At 43.4% G+C, this 20,908-nt stretch overlaps 1 protein-coding gene across 1 annotated transcript; it reads right to left on the reverse strand.

The window, feature by feature from the left end:
• Positions 1-3,658: 3,658 nt before the first annotated feature.
• PLAC8L1 (PLAC8 like 1) lies at positions 3,659-19,808 on the reverse strand. The gene is made up of 4 exons (XM_090020934.1): positions 14,858-19,808; positions 11,621-11,754; positions 6,248-6,384; positions 3,659-5,364 (listed from the first exon to the last, which is right to left on the reverse strand). Exons 1-4 carry the CDS (start codon positions 14,980-14,982, stop codon positions 5,191-5,193), a joined length of 570 nt encoding a protein of 189 aa, XP_089877060.1. The 5' UTR covers positions 14,983-19,808; the 3' UTR covers positions 3,659-5,190.
• Positions 19,809-20,908: the final 1,100 nt, after the last annotated feature.

Genomic DNA, 20,908 nt, shown 5'->3' on the forward strand with positions numbered 1-20,908 from the left:
GAGATTTCCAAACTCACTCTCCACCGACTAGCTTGGGTATAAGACAGACACCTTGTTAGCCTAACGTTGTCATGCCCTGCTCAAGTACGTTAGGCTTGCGTGTTGCTCATAAGGCTGGGGAATGATAGATGGAGCTCCCTCTTTTTTGTTTTCACTTATTTTTGTGCTTCCTTATCCATCCAAACTAAAATTTGCTGGATATGGCAATTTCTTTCTGTTGTTTCTGGCTGTTTGTGTAGCTCCTCTGGCAGCTAAAGGGGCTCACTGATGAGCAGCCGAAGATATTTTCTCCTCCCCAGGGGTTGAACAAACTGCCAAATCATTCCCAGTTCCTGCCAGTCTAGACAGCCAGGCCAACCCTCTGGCCCTGCTTGCTGTACTGCTGACTTCGTGGCCTTCCGTTTTAGTCACAAGATACCAGATAAGTACACAATACAAAGAAAATCACATTAGCAAAGCCCAAGTATAATTTCAGATATGCTGCAGTGCAATGTGTCTGTATAATGAAAATATATTGTTCTCTGCCTAGCGAGCTGAATGCAAAAGAGCAAGTTGGTCACACAGAGCCTCTGAGAAGCCACAGCGTGCCTTGTTTGTCTGAAGACCATAGAAAGGGAGCCCTGGAAAAATGAATAAAGTAGTCGTTGGGGACAGGAGGACTGTTAATGAACCTCTTCCAAGTTCTTGATTGGGGCTTCTTCTCTATCAGCTCATTTTTTATGATTAGTTAATGAATTGGAACTCAGATCAGATCATTCATCAGCTCGGTTTTAATTGCCTGCCTAGCTGTGCAAAGACCTGGAAGTCCTTCAATAAGTAACCTAACCCCTTGAGCTTGAACTGCACTCATGTTTCCTGATGAGGAAAAAAGAAAGAGAGCAGAGAAGGAACAGAACACTTTAACCAATTCCTTCTACAAGTCTCACTTGGAAGATGTATGTGTGGCCCTAGCCAGAAGCAATTACTCTCTGACTTACCACAGAGACAACAGATCAGACTCACAATATGCTAGGAGAATTTACCAGTCCAGGCCAACCTGTCCCAGATCCCAATATCCCACCTGTTGCCATGAGGATAATAGTGTTAAGAGGAATATCTTGCTTGTCCCACAGAGTTTGATAAAACTGCTTCAGGTGGAACCCGTGCTTTATGCTCGTCCCGCTCTAGCGTGCGTTTAGTGTTATCTGATGACCCGAATGGCCTGGGAGGACACCTGGTTACTTGGAAAAAAGATTCTAACTCCAACCTTGTTAGGAATCAAAAGCAAACTGAAAAGTGCTAATCAGGTTTAGACAGGGATGATAGCCTCTGTCAGACCTTATCTATAACCAGTTGTATCGCTGCTTCCATTGACTTGAGCAGGAGCAAGGCAGAGCCCATCCTTCCATTTCATTCACTTTTCCATAATTACATTGTTGATATTCTCCAAGTCCTGCCAGACCCAGTAATTCAAAAATAAGTCAGGCCCCAAAATAATCACAAATGACTTAAAAAATGAAATTAGAAAAAAGGGGAATGGGGTGGCGTGGGGGTGGGATTGGATTCTTTTCATCTGTCATTTTTTAAAAATCTTTGGGATCTGTGTTTTCAAATTTTTCTCTACAAAAAAACACCTCTATTGAGGGCTAGAAATTCTCTTTTTTCTGAACGAAAGCTAAGATTCTCACATAATTCCAGGAACTAGGATTCTGAAAAAAAACGCCAGATCTCACAAACTCATGATAAACTAGCAAAAGTTGACAATAATAGGTACAATCACAAACCCTTGTTTCTGTCCTGCTTTTCCAGAGAAAACAGGGGTGTCTTGACACTGGCAATGAGGCTAGCATCTACAATGGATAGTTAGCTGCGTTAGTCGAAAGTAAGGCAGGAGGCAGGGCAGGGGGAGAGCGTACTAAACAGACTGTGCTGTCTTCTAATGAGAATTGGGATGTGACTAATTTTCTTGGGAGGTAGGACTATACTCAAATACCAGCAGACACAAGGAAACAGTTACCGGGTATCCAGCATGGCCCAGACAAAGCCAGGAAGAATTTGTATGTCTGCAACATACCAAAGGACTGAAAGATGATGATTGTTCCTCATTGCTTAGCTTGTTTTATCTACACTGGTGCTATTAAAGAGTCTGGGACATACTAGTCCATTTTTGCATCATAGTCAAGTGATAAGTAATGCACCTTTCCTCTCCTGCTTCTAATATTTCACTCCGAATTGGCAAGGCTATTTTCTAAAATTAACATTAGGCAAATCCATTAGTCCTTAGTGCATTTAGACTTCTTACCCATTCTGTAGTCTTAGTCACCAGGTATTTTATATGGGTCACTTTGTTCCAAGTGTTTTATGTTCTTCTCTGATCCTGTTTAATATTTCATAATCCCCCAAAAAGCTAAACACACTAAAAATTCTAGCCTAAATCCACAAAAGACAGCAAATTAAGTTAAAAATTGAAAAAAAATGGGGGGGAGGAAGAGGAAGTGGGAGGTGGCTCAACTGACAGTGCTGTCTAACTAAATCTTTGCCCCTCTTTTTATTAGTTACATGCTAAGTCTCCTATCAGCTTTTTCATTTGACCTAAGCTATGGCACTTTGCAGTTTAAGCTGTCTTTTGTTCGCTTGTTTCAGATTTAGCTTTTTAAATTAAAAAAAAACCAAAGAAAGAGAGCTCACATACTCATATTTGTCTCAAACTCTTCAGATCTGAGGAGGGAAGCCAGGAGCACCACAGATCCATTGTACAAATTCTTTGGCAGATGCTCGTGGGTGAAGTGTCCCTGCTGTATTTTAATGACAGGTTCTTGGTTCTTCTGTGGCCCCTTTGCAATACCTTTCAAGTATCGTGGATATGTAAAATAGTGGGATCCCTGCCAACGAGACAATAATACCCCGACATAAGATTTCTCTGGCACAAAAAGGGCCCACAGAACAGCTACTCGCCATCCTTCCTCAGGCCCCCATTATGGGAGTGAGAGAGGATGTGGCCACTACATGGCAACAATCATCAGCTGTTCTCGGTGCTGGGGCCACAGTTCGTTACTAAATCCATGGACCTTTACTGAATTGTGCAAAGCACAGCAGGGTCCAGGATACTGGAAGCACAAAAGTAAATTTAAAAGCTTGCTCCTCTGCTTTCCTATGCCTATTGCTGGGAAGAATAAGGCAGGATTTATCCCACAGATTTCACATACACGCACATCACCATAAAATGGAACCAAGTCCCTATGTACATTTATAATGTTTTTAAAATATGAATCATTTACAAAAGAAAGTCACTGACGTTTATTCTGTAAATAAATACTTTGTGTAATAAAGTTTATGGAAGACTTTCCTCTCTCCCCCCTTCCCTCCCTTTAAATGAATTCAGACTTTTTAGACTTTTTTTTTTTGAATGAATGAGTCTCAATACCTCATTTGTTTCAACACTTCAAAAAGGCCCGTCATGAACAGTGTTTAGGACCTCGTCCTGCCCAGCTCCAACTAGTGGGAGCTTGTCCGTAAGCTTCAGTGGGTCCTACACAAGCTGATTGCTCTGAATTATATTTTGTACGACATTGAGGCTCCTGCATAAATTTTACACGGGCCAGAAACCACTGTTTTGAGTGGCATGTGGGAAATGGCCAAATTCACTATAAACGAAAAAATACAAAAAGATCCAAAGAGACAAAATTTCAGCTCAATGTATATTAACGGTTTTCACGGCCAGGAAGAGCCATTCCATAAATTATCTTGTCTGAACTCTTGTGCAATGCAGACCACAAAATTTTATCCATTCAGCCCTGTATTGAGCCCCAAAACTGCTACAATGAAATGTTACAGCCATATTATAATAAAGAGGAAAGAGGGAAACAATGGCAAATATTTATATAGAGATAGACATATATTTTCTTTTCTTATTTGGTGATGGGGTAGGAGATGAACAGCATATATAATTTTTTGTCTTTTGTTTAACTTGTATAAACTAAATAATGCTTAAACCTTTTCCATGATATAAAGTTCATTTTTAAATGCTTTTTCCCCCCCAATGTAACATACTTCCTTCAAGAGAAGAAAATGAAACCTTGATGAACAAAATGAATCTTCATTTTCTGTTTTTTATTAACCATGGAGACATTTATTTTGTATTTCATCAGTTGAAAGGCAATGGTTTTAGAAAGCTCTAACTTGCCGGCAGTTTACTTGTTTAAGTTTATAGCTCTAATGTTTAGGTTTGTTATCTGTAGATCATTTAAAAGTTATCTTGACTCAAATGGATGGCTGCACCTTATACACTGGAAGAATAATTGACAGAACAGGGTCTCAGACTGAGTGCACTGTAAAAATTAGCCTATTAGCATAATGGAGGTTAGCAGATGGACAATGATCAGGTTTTCTATGCCAAATACATACATTATTCCATACCATAGAAACTATTGTGTTACCATAAAAACTGTTTTTGCATGAAACAATAAAACAATGTTTATTTTCATGTATTTCAACTGAATTCTATTTCTCATCTCTGAACAAGAGCACCATCACTGAATTAGCCCAGGTTTACCATGTGTGTCTAGCTACTCTGGGACTGTAGTCTGACTTCGGGAAATCTAGACAGGGTTGCCATTATTTTTTCCCTTTCCTTCCCATAATTTTGAGGGACAGAAATCCTCAAGCTTGCCTCCAACAAAACTGAAGTGAACTAAAAAGAACATAACAGTAATTATCATTACCATGAGGGTTTTCATCGAAGGATCTCAAAGCCCTTCTTCAAGAAGGGCAAATTCAGTCATTCCCATTTTACAGAAGAACAACAGCAATTTACACTGCAAATTGAAGGGAACCAGTGCCCATTTCCCTCCATTTCCAGTTTCATGCCCTGTTCATTGAACTCTGTTTCTTCTTGTGTCTTTGATTCTCTTCTCTTAAATTCTTTTCAGCTGCAGAGTGATTTTTCCACTTCTGTTCTCCTAAGAAAATTTCTTTACTTTGCACTGAACTTTCTGATCTCAGTCCCCAGACAGAGAAGGCAGCACCATACTTCTGGACAGGCATAAGAGCACTGAACTGCGTTAACATGGCTATACTGCGGAAACTGGCACCTGAGATTATTGGGTGTTATATCAGATCCCCATAGGGCCGCTGGGGAGGCTTTGTTGTAAAACACTAATGCATTTTATTTCTAAAAATAATACATTTGCATTGCAGGGAGAGGGGAAAGTATCACAACTCAAGTTCTGTGGCTGGACATTTTAAAACTGGAGCATCTATAGCTGCAGGAGCAGCGTTTACTTCATAGATCTGGGTCGTAGCCCTCCTCTTCAGTTCCCTAGCTGCTTGACAGACAGCAAAAGGCCAGCAGCAATGAACTGCCATCCAGTCTTCACAAAGGGTTCCCTGGAGAGAGAACAAAGATAATTTCTCATAAATGGAATGGCTGCAAATTGGCTTTTCCACCTCACTGCACATGTCCTGGGAAGACACAGGGCCAGATTCAGACCCAAGCCAAAGAATTAATCTGGTCTTGTGTTTGCGGAAGAGAGATCTGATTTTGACCCAGTATCTAACAGGTTCTTTTTAAAAATGCAACAGATAAGTAGAAAGTGGAAAAGGAGAAGATTTAGACCCTGATTGTGCAAGATACCGTGCACCCACAACTCGAATAAAAGTTGATGAGATCTAAAGACACTTGGCACCTCACAAGGCCTTGAAAGAGTCTTTCAGCAGGGCTCAAACAATGTCCTTTATTTTCTTTCATCCTGATTACACACAAATGTGTATTTTACAGCATCAGCTCTGGGCTGATTTTACAGCAACCACACACAAACACCTTCCTGTTCTTACAAAGTACTTTAAAAACATGAGTAGTTGCTTGGCGTTGGCATTCTATTATACAACAAAATGCTGCCTTTGCCTCCGTGCAAGGAGAAAGGGCATTCTTGAGATTTAATGCATTAGTTCTGCTTTAAAAATGCATCAAGGTAACAGAAAAGATTTTCAGATCAAAAAGGAATTTGGCTGTGTGTGAAAACACACCCGGGAGAGGGTGAGGAGTTCCTCTCTTCCCAACCTGGGTCCCCGATGAACTTTTTACATTTGCATAATTTCTACATTATCAATATTCAGTGGCATGCACTAGCACACTAATCCATCTGGCCATGTCCACAGATATTAAGCTTCTGCTGCAGCGTCTGTTGGGAATGGGGTACTTGAGGAAGACGCCTCTCACCATTATGTAAGTCGCACAAAACAAAATACAAGCACGCGCACAAAGACTTACTCGTATTCTGTGCCTTTCTCTGACGCCAACTCTTAATGCTAAGGTGGAACCTGGTAGCAACGGGAAACACAGGCACTCCCCATAATGTCTTGCAAGGTTGCATTCGAGGCATGGACAGCACAGTGCACCACAGACACCTGCCAATAACCACAATCAAAGGAGTGCTGGAGTGCCATCATCTCAGCCTTAACACAGGGAAAACTAGTTTGATAATACCCTAACCTAGACCATCGGATTAGTTCTAACAAGCCCATCCATTCTGAGAGTCAAGCATTTTAAATTAGATTTAGAGAGCTGCCATGAAAGAACGCCTCTTTCCAACTGCTCTTTTCTGTGGACCAATTTCACTGGTCCCATCCTCTCCCCAACTGCTCGGAGTGTAATTCTCATCGTGTAGCTTTCTGCAGAACACCAAGTAGGGCTGTGTAAACTTCTGTATAACGATCACAATACTGCTCGACAGAGAAGACCCAGTCCAGTTTCTATGCTTCCTTTAACCACATAAACATCATTATTCTTAGAAGTGTGCTGCTACAATTTCCTTAGTCATTGCAGGTAAGAATTTTAAATTTTTGATCCAAGATAGCCAAGCCACGTGCCAAACAGATTGGCCAACCCTTCTAACAGCAAATGGTTTTTTTATACCCAGGATCCAATTGTAACCCATTTCCAATTTTTTAATAAAGGCAAGATGTTAACTATGTTTTGCAGCCAGGTTGGATTTAACCCCATATCACACTGTGCTTAAGATCCTGTTTCCGCTATCAACTGCAGTACTGTTTTAACCAACTGTGTTTTTACTGGGTCTCCCAAAAATAATGAGGGTAGACCGTGCATCTTCAACAGCCACACTGAAAATTCACCGTCTTCAAAATATCTTTATAGACAGCTCTCAATCCCGTTTAGATGCATTTGTTTTTCTAATTCTTGAGAAAGGCAAAAAGCATTATCATGGCCCCATGCTGCTCATTTAAATGTCTTTTGTTCTTGAATTAGGAATCGATGCACCTAGAAAAGTTTTCCTCTACAGCAGAGTTACAGAACCAGGACACGCTACATGGAAACAAGCATTTTATTTGCTTTTATGAAGAAAGACACAATATTTTTCAATAAAATGTAATGCTTCATGCTCTGCTAACCTTGGTCCAGAGCCCTCTTTTTGTGAAATCGCTACATTAATCTAAGTGGAAACCTGGATCTGTAATTACTCTAAATATTACACTCTGAAGATGACAAGAGCTAAAAAATATCTTGGCTGCAGTCCTCAATCTGCCTTACACCTGGGAGCAGAATACTGGCTAGGAAAACACATATAATCCTATGTGTCACTAGCTAGAAAAACTAAACCTGGTTCCATTGACCCAAAAAGATATTTTCCACGTAGCAAGAACTTAGGAAAAAAGATAAGTTCCCACTTCTACATTTGGCTGAGTCACTAGTGATGATGATGATGATCAGGTCTTGCAACTCAAATCAGCCCAGCCAGGACTTGGAATTAAAAAGCACTGGCCCATCATTGACTAGACAACCCATCAGTGTTTGTAGACACCCTACTGATTTGAGGGCACAGTCTGACTTCGTACCTCCATCCAGATCTCAGTTACCTTCAGACAAGTAAATTAAAGCAGCAGCAGCTCCAGGGAATATACACTCCAACCTGTAAGGTTTTCAGTTACCTTACCGTCAATTTAAGTTCATCAGTCTACCAGGCAATTGCAAACTATATTCCTGTTTATTTATCTGACTAGCATTTTAAAATGTTTCCCATAAAATGATCAGCCCCAGCTTTTAGAGTAATGCTCAGAATAAAATTCAGAGAACTAGTACACAGAGAGCACATTAAGCACCCTATACCTTTGAATCTAACCTTGTTTCAGATCATATCCTTAATGCAATTTAATGGCAATGATTTGCTACTCTTCATATATTATTATAAAAGACAGATAAAAGAAACCTGGAAGAAAATAATGAGTGAGCAAAAAGAGAGAGAGAAAGAAGAAACGCAAACTACTGTTACGGAAATAAAACATCAAAAGAAACAGAAATCATCGCTATTAGTTGCGCACCTTCCATTTAATGGATTAGAAATTACCCAAGCAATTTCTTTTAAAGATGAGAGGAAAAACAGTGCCTTCTCAGGAGTCTGTGGCATGTCAGGCTGAGTTACAGAAGGCAGGTTCACTACCTTTTGCTTTTTAGCAACTGTTTATATACAAAAGATTTGGGTTATAAAATAAATGTGTTTGTGAACCGACTCCCTCTTAGGTAGGGATGGCAGGAAGCCATGGCTTAATGGCGGGGGGTGGGGGGAGTTGTGCCATATGCTAGGGGTTAATGCAAACCCTTGCTAGGACACAAAAGAGGAGGATGAAAGGGGAACAGCAACTCAGCCAAGTCTTCTGTGGTACCAAGCATCCATGACTGATTTCCATAGAGTATGTGGGTGGACAACACTCTCTTTTGTCCATTCAGGAACTAGCCAACTGCTCTTAAATTGTCCAGTTTATAGTGGTAACATTACGAGTGGCTGTAAACAACAGACATTCATTTAGCAGGCAGGATTTAAAACAGCTGCAGTAGAGAACAGACAATTTAATATACTGCTTGCTTAACATCATTTATGGTAACTTCAACAAACTGAAAAAGAAAGTATATTTGTTTGAAGATCTTCAACTCGCATCATAGATACACATCCAGTTATTTCTCTTGATTAGCCTTCCATAGTCTAGATTAGGGCTGTCCAGCTTCTAAGTGGCCTGGGGCTACAAGCCTCACAGGCCTCCACAGTGGGGCCCATGGGTCCCCCAGAGCCACATACCACATGCTCCTCCTTAGGGTTACTCTAATTCCAGTTCCAAAAAAGAGGACATCTGTTGGGGGCGGGGAACGACACCCCACTTCCAACCCCCAGCTCCCTGCCCCGCCAGTGCCCCTTACTCCCAGCCTGCAGCCCCTCACTCCTGACTTTCACTCGCCTGAGCCATGCTGGTGCCCCTCACTCCCAATCCACAGTCCCCTGGCACTGCCAGTGCCACACACTCCCAACCCAAACGCCCTCCAGCCCCCAGTACCCATCACCCCCAAACCACAGCCACGCCCCCCCCCCCCCGAGCCCTTCCAGGGCCCCTCGCTCCTGACATGCAGCCCTGCCGGAGGCAGCCCCCAACTATCCCCATCCTGACCGAGCTGGAGCGCAGCGACTCCAATTCACATGGAGCGAGTCCGGCCCAGGTGCAAGCAGGAGGGAAGAGGATGGAAGGCCTATGGCACCCCACACCCTGGGCTAGGGCTCCTGCAGCAAGTGGCCTGGCCACACCCCATCCCCTCCCCCAGGCAGTGTTTCCCAGCCATCCTGCCCCAGTAAGCATGGGCACTGGCTCCCGGTGCCACCAGTCCAGCCACAGAGCTCCCCCCGGCCCCTTCCCCCCACTGGAGGGGGAGCCCTAGATCCCAGACAGCTTCCCCCAGTGCTACCAGGCACCCTCTGCCACTCCCCCTTCATGCACCCCTGCCACACACACACACACACACCCAGTCCCCCCACCCTGGCCCTCCAACCCCGGCTCCACATGGACTTACCTGCATGCAGCTGCCGGAGCTGTTCCCACCACCCTGCCTGGCTGCATGCTGACCATGTGCTTATGGGTGTGCATGCACACATGCATGGTGTCCTCTGCCTCCAATTGCCCTCCCCCCACTCCCACCAATGGAGCAGAGCAAACTCCCAGACATTTGTTCAGATTCCGAAAAACTGCCTGGATAGAGACTGGAGGATCCAAAAGAGGACACGTATGGGAAAGCCGGACATATGGTAACCCTACTCCTCCTGTTGCACCATGCACCCCCCCCCAGTTCCCCTCCACCCCCACCTTGCACCACACACTCGGGCATCCAGTCTTACTTTAACCTCCCTGGCGTCAGGTTTTCCCACTGCATCACACCTCTCAGGCACCCCAGGCCACAGGCTCTCCCAGCTCTGTGAACTGAGCCATGCTGTACTGGCCCACCCACTTCGGTCAGGGAAGGGGAAGCCAGAGGGAGAGTGAGCCCAGAGATCCTGGGTGATTCTGCAGCTTGAGAAATGTTGGGAACCAGCAGCCAGATGGGAGCCTGGAGGCCACAATTTGACCCCTTGTAGGCCACCAGTTAGACAGACCAGTTCTAGGTGGTAAGCAAAGCAGAAAAGGGTCAGATGGAAATAATCAGTATTTGGGTTTCTGTTACTGAAACAGAATTGGGGAAGAAAAGGGAAAAAAAATGGATACGTTTCTGGCACTAGGAACATCTCAACCCCTCAGTAATGTGTGAAAAACAGTGGATGTCACTTATTCTCTTTAACTAAAAAAGAGTAGCAGCACTAAGCCTAACGTAATATATCTGGCAAGTTCAAGGACTAAAGAGAATTTAGTGCTCTGAACTCTTCCTCTTGCCTGAAAGTACCAAAGGACTTTGTAAGTGAACATAAATTTAGCTTAACACCGGGTTTATCTACATGAGAAAATCACCGCGACACAATAAACTCTGAAGCAGTTAGAGCTGGAGTCAGCTGCCCCCCGGGCACAGCATCGACATGCACTCCTAGGACAGCAGCAGTTTGAGCCAGGGAAGAACAGCCCCAGGCTGGCAGTAGACTCAGGGGGTGCAGGGTCAGTCAGCAGAGGGGCTGGCTGGGGCATGAGAGTGCTAAAGTGTGGAGCCGTGCAGCAGGCGGCCCCCAGACTTAAGCACCCTCATGCCCCAGCCAGCCCCTGTCACCACCTACACGAGTTTTGTCACACTCTATTACTCTGCCATAAGACAGTACTGTCCCCAAGTTAATTTATTGCACCCTAATACCAGTGCACTTGTAGATGGTGATGCTTTACTGCAGAGCTAATTAGTCAACTTTGCAAAAAAAGTGCATGTGTAGATGCACCCACTGCGAGGTAAGTATCACCACCACTGCATAGCCGGGGGAACTTCAGGCATTAAACAACTTGCCTGTCTATGATTATAATTATAACCAGGCCATAGCATGTCTACACAAAGATTTCCCGAGGCGTGTGTCTGAACCACACTGCATTTCCCACTTTGTTTCCTTCTAGGAGCACCATAAAATTAAATCACTTCATGAAACTAGATTTTCAGCTCTACAGACATGCTTCCATAATTATTAATTGCTTTTATGATTTAATTTAGACTGAGAGGAGCCACTGGTATATTAACTGCTCTACCCACAAACCAGCCACTGTGGACTGTCTGCTCTTTGATTTCTCGGGTCTATGAATTAGTCTACAAAAAAGTCTCTTTCTGTTTTTGTTCTTTTAACCAGTGGTCCCTGGATTCAGGTACATAGAAGACATTACAGAACAGCCAAATAATGAAAACACTTACAAACTCTTTTGTCACTGCAGACTCCAAACAGACCGGTGGTCCAGTCTCCACCTGTCTGTACAACTGTCGTGATAGTGGACATGCTAGCCCTGGAAGTCGGCTGAGTCGTCACAGGCTGTGCTGGCCTTGTGCTCCTGATTTAAAAATGAACAATAAAATAAAAGGGAGTCTTGGCTTTTATCACTGAGCTGGCTCATAAACAAAGCACTCCTGAGTCCAAGGGGAAAAAACGGGGATTGATGATTTCAGTGTTACCAATTTGCTTTGTTTTATGACAATTCCTTTTTACAGATTAATTTCTCCTTCTCCTCACACAGAATGGAGAGAAAATTTATTTGATCAACACTGCCCTTCAGTCTCTAGTGAAGAAAGAAATGAACAGGTACCAAGGGCTTCAAAAGCAAATATACAATACCCATAAAGGCTTCTGCATCCACCAGCCATATCACTGCAATTTACCTCTTGAATGTTAAAGATAGAAACCTGTTCACAACACAGATCTCCTTTCCTTATGATAAATGTATCAACTCATTCATGATTTCACTGGAACAGGTTTTCAAGGCCTCAGCTACTGATATTGATTTTCCTGGAGTAGAACAATTTAGTTTGCATGCTGATACCACTCGCTCTCTCTTTCCAAGGTCGTGTGCAACTTGACTTCCACGCCAGCAGCACCCACGTTCCAGAGATGTGTTATGAGTTACTCATGACAGGATAGTCTATGCTGGATTTCAGCCCAAAAGAAGCAACCAGAAGTCATGGGGCAGCAAAGTGTAAAAGTATCTTTAATTCACCTTTGTGCCAACCAGATTCTGCCTTTAGAAGAGATGGGTGCTGACGGTAATTTAAATTATGGCAGCATCTCCCCAAATCACCTGTGTTTTGCAGTCCCTCGTGACAGATACTGCACACTGCACCCTTTCCTCCTGCTGAAACCATCCTCCTCTCTGGCATGCTCCTAGCCCTGATTCCTGGAGACTGAAGCAAGGCTAGAAAGACAAAATAGGACCAGGTATGCCCACACCAGCCAAATCATGCAGTGGGGAAATTATCTCCTGGACCTTTTGCATCACTGCTATGCCCTCTACATGCCACTAGAGCAACATAAAGAAGCAACACATTGGGGACAGACACCACTGCGTAGGTGCCATGCTTGTTTCTTGCAAATGGAGAGTAAAGCCAGTTGGTTCAATCCTGATTTTAAAAAAGCAGAAGTTAGTAACTGGCCTGTCTGTTGTTTGGGTTTTTTTAACTTTTATTTATTAAAATGCTCTAAAAGCAGATTCAACTTTCCTCAATGTTGTTGTTCCAACCCCCCTGAGGAAAGTTGAAACTGCAAGGACATTGATAAAATGCATTGAGAGGGTTGACTGGTTTCTCCGGCATTCCAGTAAAGTAACTTGCCTTTTTGCTGAAATGCTCTTTTGCTTCTTCCTGGAGCAATGGTACCTCAATCAACCTAAAACGTACTGTATGGGAACTATTTTGTTACCTGGTTTCTCCAGCAGTAGAAGAACATAGCAGTCCCCGTGGTAAATTAGGGCATCAGTCCTATCTGCAGATACCAACAGGTTCTGCTCTAAAACTATGTAAACCAGGAAGGAAAGCCTGCATCAGTCTGCAGGATTTGTTTTCACAGTTTCATAGTTTCTAGGGTCGGAAGGGACCTGAGCAGATCATCAAGTCCAACTTCCTGCCGTGGCAGGAAAGAGTACTGGGGTCAAACAACCCTGGCGAGGTGTTCATCTAGCCTCCTCTTAAAGACCCGCAGGGTAGGAGCCAGCACCACTTCTCTTGGAAGTTTTCTTTGTGAGAACATACAACAATCAGATAATAGTTTGACTGTATGGAAATCATATTCTTAAATTAGGATTTGCAGCATGGTCTCACAGAGCAAAGAGCCAAGATTTACTCTCATGGCTCAAGCATCCCTTTCCATATGCGAGTGTCCTGAGGGAAGAAACACTAGAGAATTCAGGAATCTGATGAAGAATCATGGCTTCTGCTTGAAAACCACACCTGATCTGGGCACCTCTATATCCTCTCTTGTCACGATGCCAGGAACTCAGACATTGAGCCAGCACAGAGGAGCTCTGGTAGCATACTTAGTGCCTAAATGATTAAAACTCCAAAGGATGGTTGGAGGGAGGCTTGGTGGTTCCCTCTCCCAACAACATTTAATGCTTCCTCAGAGGCTCCCAGCACCATGGACCTCTGCAAAGCACAAAGAAAAGGAGGGGATGGTGCAGTAGAAACAATTAACCGCCTCTGCAAGAGGAAAGCTGTTCTCCACGTGTACCATGGAAGAACAGTCCAGCCCTAGGCTGTATGCTCAGCTTTGCAAAGATGCTTCTCAGGTGAGCAATACCCTCACAATACCACACACAACAGTTCCTAAGCTATTAAATAGGGATAAAACTTCCTTCTCTCACATAGGCCAATTTTAATGCTGAGCCCTTTGAAAAAGTAAAGCAGCATCTAAAAATTAAAAAAACCAAAACAAAACAACAAAGGTTGTTACAGACATTCAAAAACCCCGAAGCAGAATCGATCTAAGTTGCAGTTTCTTTAAGCGGTGTAGTTTAGTTTGGTAGCAAACAGGACATATTTGTCCTTCGGGTGGGGAGGGAGGGAGAATCTGAGACTGGACTCTGCCATTTTAAAACCGATCGATGTGCGCTGAACCTCTGTTCTGCTGTGGGTATAAACCCGTCTTGTGCGCCGAACTTCTGTTCTGTTACAGGTACAGACCGGTTTCTGATCACTTATACTGGTAAAAGTGGGCTGACTTGTGTTTGTTTCTCAATAAGGGGACTTTTCAAATCAGCAACCAACTTGCATCTCTAACATCTAGGTGACAATTTCAGGTAGTTTCTCCTCTTGGTGCAGAATAAACTCATCACAGATTAAATAATCCTTCTAAAACAGTAAGTCACTATTGCAACATAGCTACTGTGCTGTAATCAAAGATTCTGTACACTTTGTTGGTGTCAAACAGTCAATAGCTTTCTCTTTCCTGGCCAGCAAAGTCTAAGGACCTAATCAACTTCTTTCAGCTGAAATCCTAACAGAACTGTGTAAGTAGTCTTATCTAAGTTTCATGCAAGGAACAGACTTCTGTGCACCACCATATACTGCAGTGCAGATTAATTTCTCACCACCTGCAAGACATTTTACATACAGATATATGAAAGCCAACTAAGGAGCAAAGAACAGTCGCTTCATTTTATATCTTACCTTGGACCATCAAGGAAGAAAGCCCCATCTTCAGATGCTGTCAGGGAAAGGATCAATGGTGATTGCATCTCAGGCAATGAAACTTCCTCAGAAGCCCTGAGACAGTGACATCCAAACCTGCTCATCTCACAATAAGGGAAATGAGGGATCAGGGGTAGGAGGGTGGAAGCGAGTCTTTGAATCCAAGGGATAGAGACATCTCACAAGTGTGCTGAGTAGAACAATGATGACATCAGTGTTCTTAGTGCTGATGTCACAAGCAATCTACCCTGACCTCCCAGCACGTTACACACCCGGCCCTAACAAGATCTATTCACACGAAAGCTGAGGACAGCTGTGCTGCCTGTAAAGCCTAAATGCTGCAGATGAGAGTGCTTTAAAAGGAGGAATGGCTAAATACAGACTTGAAGCTTACATTAATGAAAGCTAATCTAGATTCTCTTGAATAAGAACTGCTGATCAGTGTCCATACAGTTTTGCTATAAGCTTGGCCTCAGCTAATATGTGTGCTTATTGCATAAATATCTGCTTGTCTCAATACAATCAGTACTTTCACAGTGGTTAAACTAATATGAATTACAGTACACAATTAGTGTGATACTGTTTTACACAATATGAAGCAAATTTACAGTGATTTATTCCGAGGCAATATGAGAAAATACTCGCCAAGTTGGGGGGGGGAGAGAAGAGGAGGAGGGAGGGCGAAGGAAGAAGAAACTATCGTTTAATACTGGCAGACAGCTCTGAAAACTAAACATTATAGCAAACCAACTTCGAAGGACAGAGATAAACCAGACAGAAGAAATGAAGTACAAACAGATTTAACACTTTTAAAGCTTTCTCTATTAATCCAAATTCTACCAATCCATCTATTTACAAAGCCCCCGTATTTCACTAATATATGGAAACTAGCCTGCTACCAAAGTCCCTCAGTTTTTTGCTACCTTTTAAAGTCAGACAGATGTTGGACAAGTACCTCTACAATAGACCCACAGTTCACACAGAAGGGATCGGTTTTATGCCTCTTTTATAAGTAGGCCTCCCACATTGCCCTTAATGATATGAACTCAGTTTTTTGGCAGGAAACATGTGGAAGACAGCTTGCTCTGAAATTGCAGGTTTTCTTGCATCTTCAAGGACAGGCACTTGATAGGGATCGGCAAGCTGCATTCACTTCACTTTAGAAATCTAAGAAGAAAGAGGAAAACTATTTTCAGTTTGGGATTTATTTTTAGATTGGGTGAAATGGATAGATTTCAACAATCTGTCTTGGCTTCAAGTAACAGTCATAGTAATTTGCGCTTCTATAGGACTGTTCAGAAGCTCTTGACATTTTTACAAACAATTAAGCCTTACAGGACACCCGAGAGGGAGGGAAGCATTCCTGTACACAGGGATACTGAGGCACAAAGGAATTAAGGATACTTGCCCAAAGCTACACAGCCAAGGAACTAAAGCAGAAGTCTTGATCTTGCTCCATACCACTGAACAACAGTACTTTTAGCTAATGATGAATATATTCCAAAACCGTATTTGTGTTTTTCTTGTAATCTATTCCCCAGTCAAAAATTACCTAACTGAAATTTTCCCAGCAGGACTTATGTAAGGCCTTACTTATATCACTGGTGTAGAGAGTCTAACATTGGAATAAATCTCTTCGTCTTGTCACTAGATTTTGAGAGACAGAAATTGCACAAGTACCTGCATAACAGTGACATCTCCTGGAAACAAACAAAACAAGATTGGAAAGAATAATCAGTTTAGCTTATCAGTTGCTTCCTGTGCATTTAAAACCAGATGGTCTGATGTGCCTGAGCAATGTATTTCTCCTGTTCATTTTTGCTCCCTAGCAAGGTAGGGAAGGGGAACTCCACAAAGCCAAACACACCTAATTTTTCACCTGGGAGCCATCTTTAAAAATTGCATAGAGAAACAGTGCACTGTACCAATAAAGAATTGATTCTTTGTTCTCAAGCTAAGCATTAAAACAAACAGAAGTTATTAAATGACAAAGAGAAAGAACCAACCTTTGCTGTTAAAAGTTTTGGGATCAAGGCTAATTTGCCCTATTTGTTGCCAGTCAACCACTGCTTCCGGATTTATTTTTATTTATTTGGTTTCCAATTTCTGGATCCAGTAAAGTTAACTTCAAGCAGAAACACTGCTGTGCCTTCAACCATTTCTGATCAACTTGCTTCTACCCTCTGGCCTGAAAAATACATCTCTAATGACATGACTTTCTGCGGTGGGAGAGGAGAGTTGTCTATCAAGACATACTGTACATGGTTATTTGCAAAAGTATCTAATTGGTTAGTCATCGGGGATAGACTTGAGACCTAAATATAAGACTTATTCCAAAACCTATGGGACCCTCATAAAGAAGTCAGTTTTGGGTATAACCCCACGATTTTGGGATTTCACTTCTCACCCAAAACTTAACTTTTGAGTTTCAAGATGGTATCAGAGCTCCAAACTGAGCCATGCGAAGGCTTTAGACCCACAGTTGCTTAAGGGAAATCAAGCAAACAAGTGTTCAGGCCTTGACAATCCCCTGTAAACTGGATTTTCCACAACAGTGGATGAGTAATCAAGAGTCCATAAAAGCAACTGTGAAATTCAGCCAAAAAAAATCTTGATAATAGAATGAGGGATCATTCAGCCTAGTGCAAAACCTTCTCATAAAGCAGCATGTTTTCTCAGAGACCATAAAGAGGGGAACAAGTAGTTAAAGATTCTTTGGAAAGAGCTAAGGTGTCAGAGGTAACTACTATAACATACTTAATTGGTTTGAATGTACAAGATCTGTCCCTCGCAGAGTCTCAGATTTTTTTTTTCAAGCAGATAAAAGCCTAGTACAATGTCTGATTTAGGCATATGCAAAACTAGGAGAGTGTTAAAAGTTAGTATTTAAAGAAATAAAGATCCCAACCTGACAGTGCAATGGCAGTCTGCAATGTAGAGGCTTGAGCCAAGAGAAAACAGTGCTCTGTGCTCATTGAGACTTCAAACATGTCACCTGGAAACTATGAGAGGACTGGGGGAAAGAAGAGAGAAGAGTAATTGGCAGTAACACAGGGGCATAAGGAATATTAATGGGAGCAGGAGAGTGGATTTGACAATCCTAGGCCAAGACATAAAAAGAAGGAAATTATACCGCTTTTTGTTCTGAGTGCAGAGGACTTAATAGAACAAAGATGAGTTTTTTACTGACTAATTGAGTGCTACTGAAGAGCCAGATCTATTTATTTACATGCTCCATTCTCCATCTAGCTGAAGAGCATCATTTCCTGGGGCAGAAGCCTGTGCATGGCTTCATTTAACCCAAGGAGGCTGGTGCATGGAAACAACAACTACACAATCTTGACAAGGTGAAGATCTGGACGTGGGAGCAAGGGAGAATCCTGGATGACAGGAGAACGCTTGTCCTGCTGCAACCTTCTTCTGCCTTAAAGCTGTTTAGATCCCGACATCTTCCACCAGATCCACTAGCGAGGACTTGAGGTTGGGCTCTAGCTTGTCGGGATCCTCCCCACAGGCCTGTTTGCCATAGGTAACCTTGCCAGGAGGGCAACATAGCTCTGAAGATCACTAGGACATGCAAACCTCTCCACCACTACAAGGTCTAGGTCCATAGAGAGGCCACCTAGCTCTTTATACACTGACCAATTAGGTTATTCCTTTTGTTAGGGATTAGTACAGAGAGGTGATTAGTCAGGTTAGTCAGGCATAAGGCAGGATAAATATGCACCTTATAGACCAGAGGTGTCAAACATATGGCCTCAGGGCAGGATCTGGCCTGTGGCTCAAACCCCATGTGCCAGCCCCAGCCCCGCACAATGCATGCTGTATGCAGGCTGGACCTGGCACTATGCATGCTGCAGACACGAGGTACTGCATGTAGCCCACACCCCAGACTCCTGTGCCATGCACAGCACCAAGTCCAGCCTACACACAGTGGGCAGCAAGCACTGGCCCCAGGGCTCACAGTGCACATGGCCTCCAGGGCTGGTGCTGTCTGCAACACATAGGCTGGACCCAGCACTGCACACACACTCCAGGGCATGAGCTGCATGTGTTGCACAGGCTGGATCTGTTTGCACACCCACTCCACAAAGGGGCAGTCCCAGTCCAGCCCAGACTGATCCAGCAACACTTCCAAGCCTGCAGGGCCAGGTGAGCTAAACACTCCTGTGATAGACTGACATACAGAGAGCATATATAGGGATTAGTACAGGCAGATACTTTTAGAGGAAGAAACTCACTTCCCACCATTAGGCACACCGAAGAGTGCAAGTGAAAGCTTGAACAATTGCTAGTTCCAGGGGCCATTTCCTATTTATCCAATCTTCAGTTCCCAATGCCCACTACATCTCCCTCTGCTCTTATTTCTTCCTGAATTTATTCCTTCTGCTATTCCCAGCTGCCTTACTCTAAAGCTCCATATCACTTTCTTTCCGCTCTCCAATTTGTATTCCCCTCTCCACCAGCAACATCCTGCTGCTGCCCTTATCTACCAAAAGATGGTGAAGAAAGAGAGAACCAGGAGAAGGATCCTGTAAGCCTACCAAGAATACCACATAAAAAAAAAGCGGAGAAGTTTAAGAGGATGGAGATGGAACAGTTGGCAAGGCGTTTGAGGATGAGATCGCTGGAAAACTTACTCACACACACCTGTGACGCATACAGATCTGTGCCAACAACACACAGCACTGGCTTTTTACTTCGTTAGTCCTACTCACTTGTGACCACCCTGACTTGCCACCCTTTGGATGGAGATGTCCTCAGAGGTGGGGTTTCCTGAGCATTTATTCTCCTGGACGGCCCAAAGAGCTAAGCCATATCGCTAGTGCTTGTATAGCTTTACACCAACAGAAGGGGCTTGCTATACAAGGGCGCTTGTATACGTGATGGGGGTTTAGTCCTCAGGGTTTTTATTCTATGCCCCCTGAATTGAAAGGGTGGGGCACAGAATAATAAAACCCCAAGGACTAAACTGTTAAAATTTTTCCATCATGTTACAGTGAAGGGCCCGATTTTTTTTATTTTTTTTTTGTCAGAACTGGAGCCTGCCCACGGCTGGGGGGCAAGCCGATGGCAGGCCAAGTGACCCCTGAGCTGCAGGGGACCCTGGTCCTTTCCTCCGCAGCAGTGGCACCCCACAAGGCCGCCCAGGTAGGCTGCTAGTGGGCCAGGCGCTATTTTCATCATGCGTACATGGTAATGGTGTCATGTGTACAAGCACCCCAAGTCTCAGCCACACAGAGAGGATTTACACTTTTGGCTTTATTGCTGCAATGCTCTCTAGTGGATGTAGTGTTCAGGTCAGGTTCCTATGACTGCAACTGCAGTTAAAACAGCTCATTTTCTTACTGGCAAGCTGTAAAAAGGTGCTAAAGGAGGCCACCTGGCTGTCTGCAGAAAAACAAATCAAAACTGCTCATAAGAAAAAGGTGAGAGAAGGGCTAAAGTCTTTCCGCCACATCCCTTGACTCCATAACACTTATAAAGAGGATACCTGTCCCTGTACCATACTTGGAAGAGAGTCACATATCAATGAAAGTGGACATCTCTTATTTTTAAAGTACTTCAAATTATTTCTAATGGGAACTCTTGAAGTCCAGTGTTGCAGAAGCAGCCCAAGTACATGATTCTTCACCTTCTGCAAACTCCATCACCTGCAGAGCCATTCACTGGCATGATTGACACCCTGGTGTATTCCCAATACCTTGATTTGGAAACAATCTGCTCTTTCAGTCAGGGATGTTGCAGAACAAGATCTGCAGAGGCAGGTATAAGGGAATGAACAAAGAATCTCAGAAAGCATTGTCCAGGTTCACCGATTGAGTTGCTGAACTCATTCCCCTATGGTGTGTATAGTGAAAAGGAAAACAAGCCAGGCCACTAGTGAAAGCTGCTGTTAGTGCCCCCTTGACAGCAATGATCATGTGATACGAGGTGGAAGGAACAGATTATACCTGAACTCAGAGATTATCACTATTTATATTAGTGGAGGTTTATTTGCATTCTGCTTTACTTACTTGCATGGAAGCA

The sequence above is a fragment of the Crocodylus siamensis genome, chromosome 10 (assembly GCF_052110815.1).
Source record: "Crocodylus siamensis isolate JL-2025a chromosome 10, ASM5211081v1, whole genome shotgun sequence".
Taxonomy (NCBI): domain Eukaryota; kingdom Metazoa; phylum Chordata; order Crocodylia; family Crocodylidae; genus Crocodylus; species Crocodylus siamensis.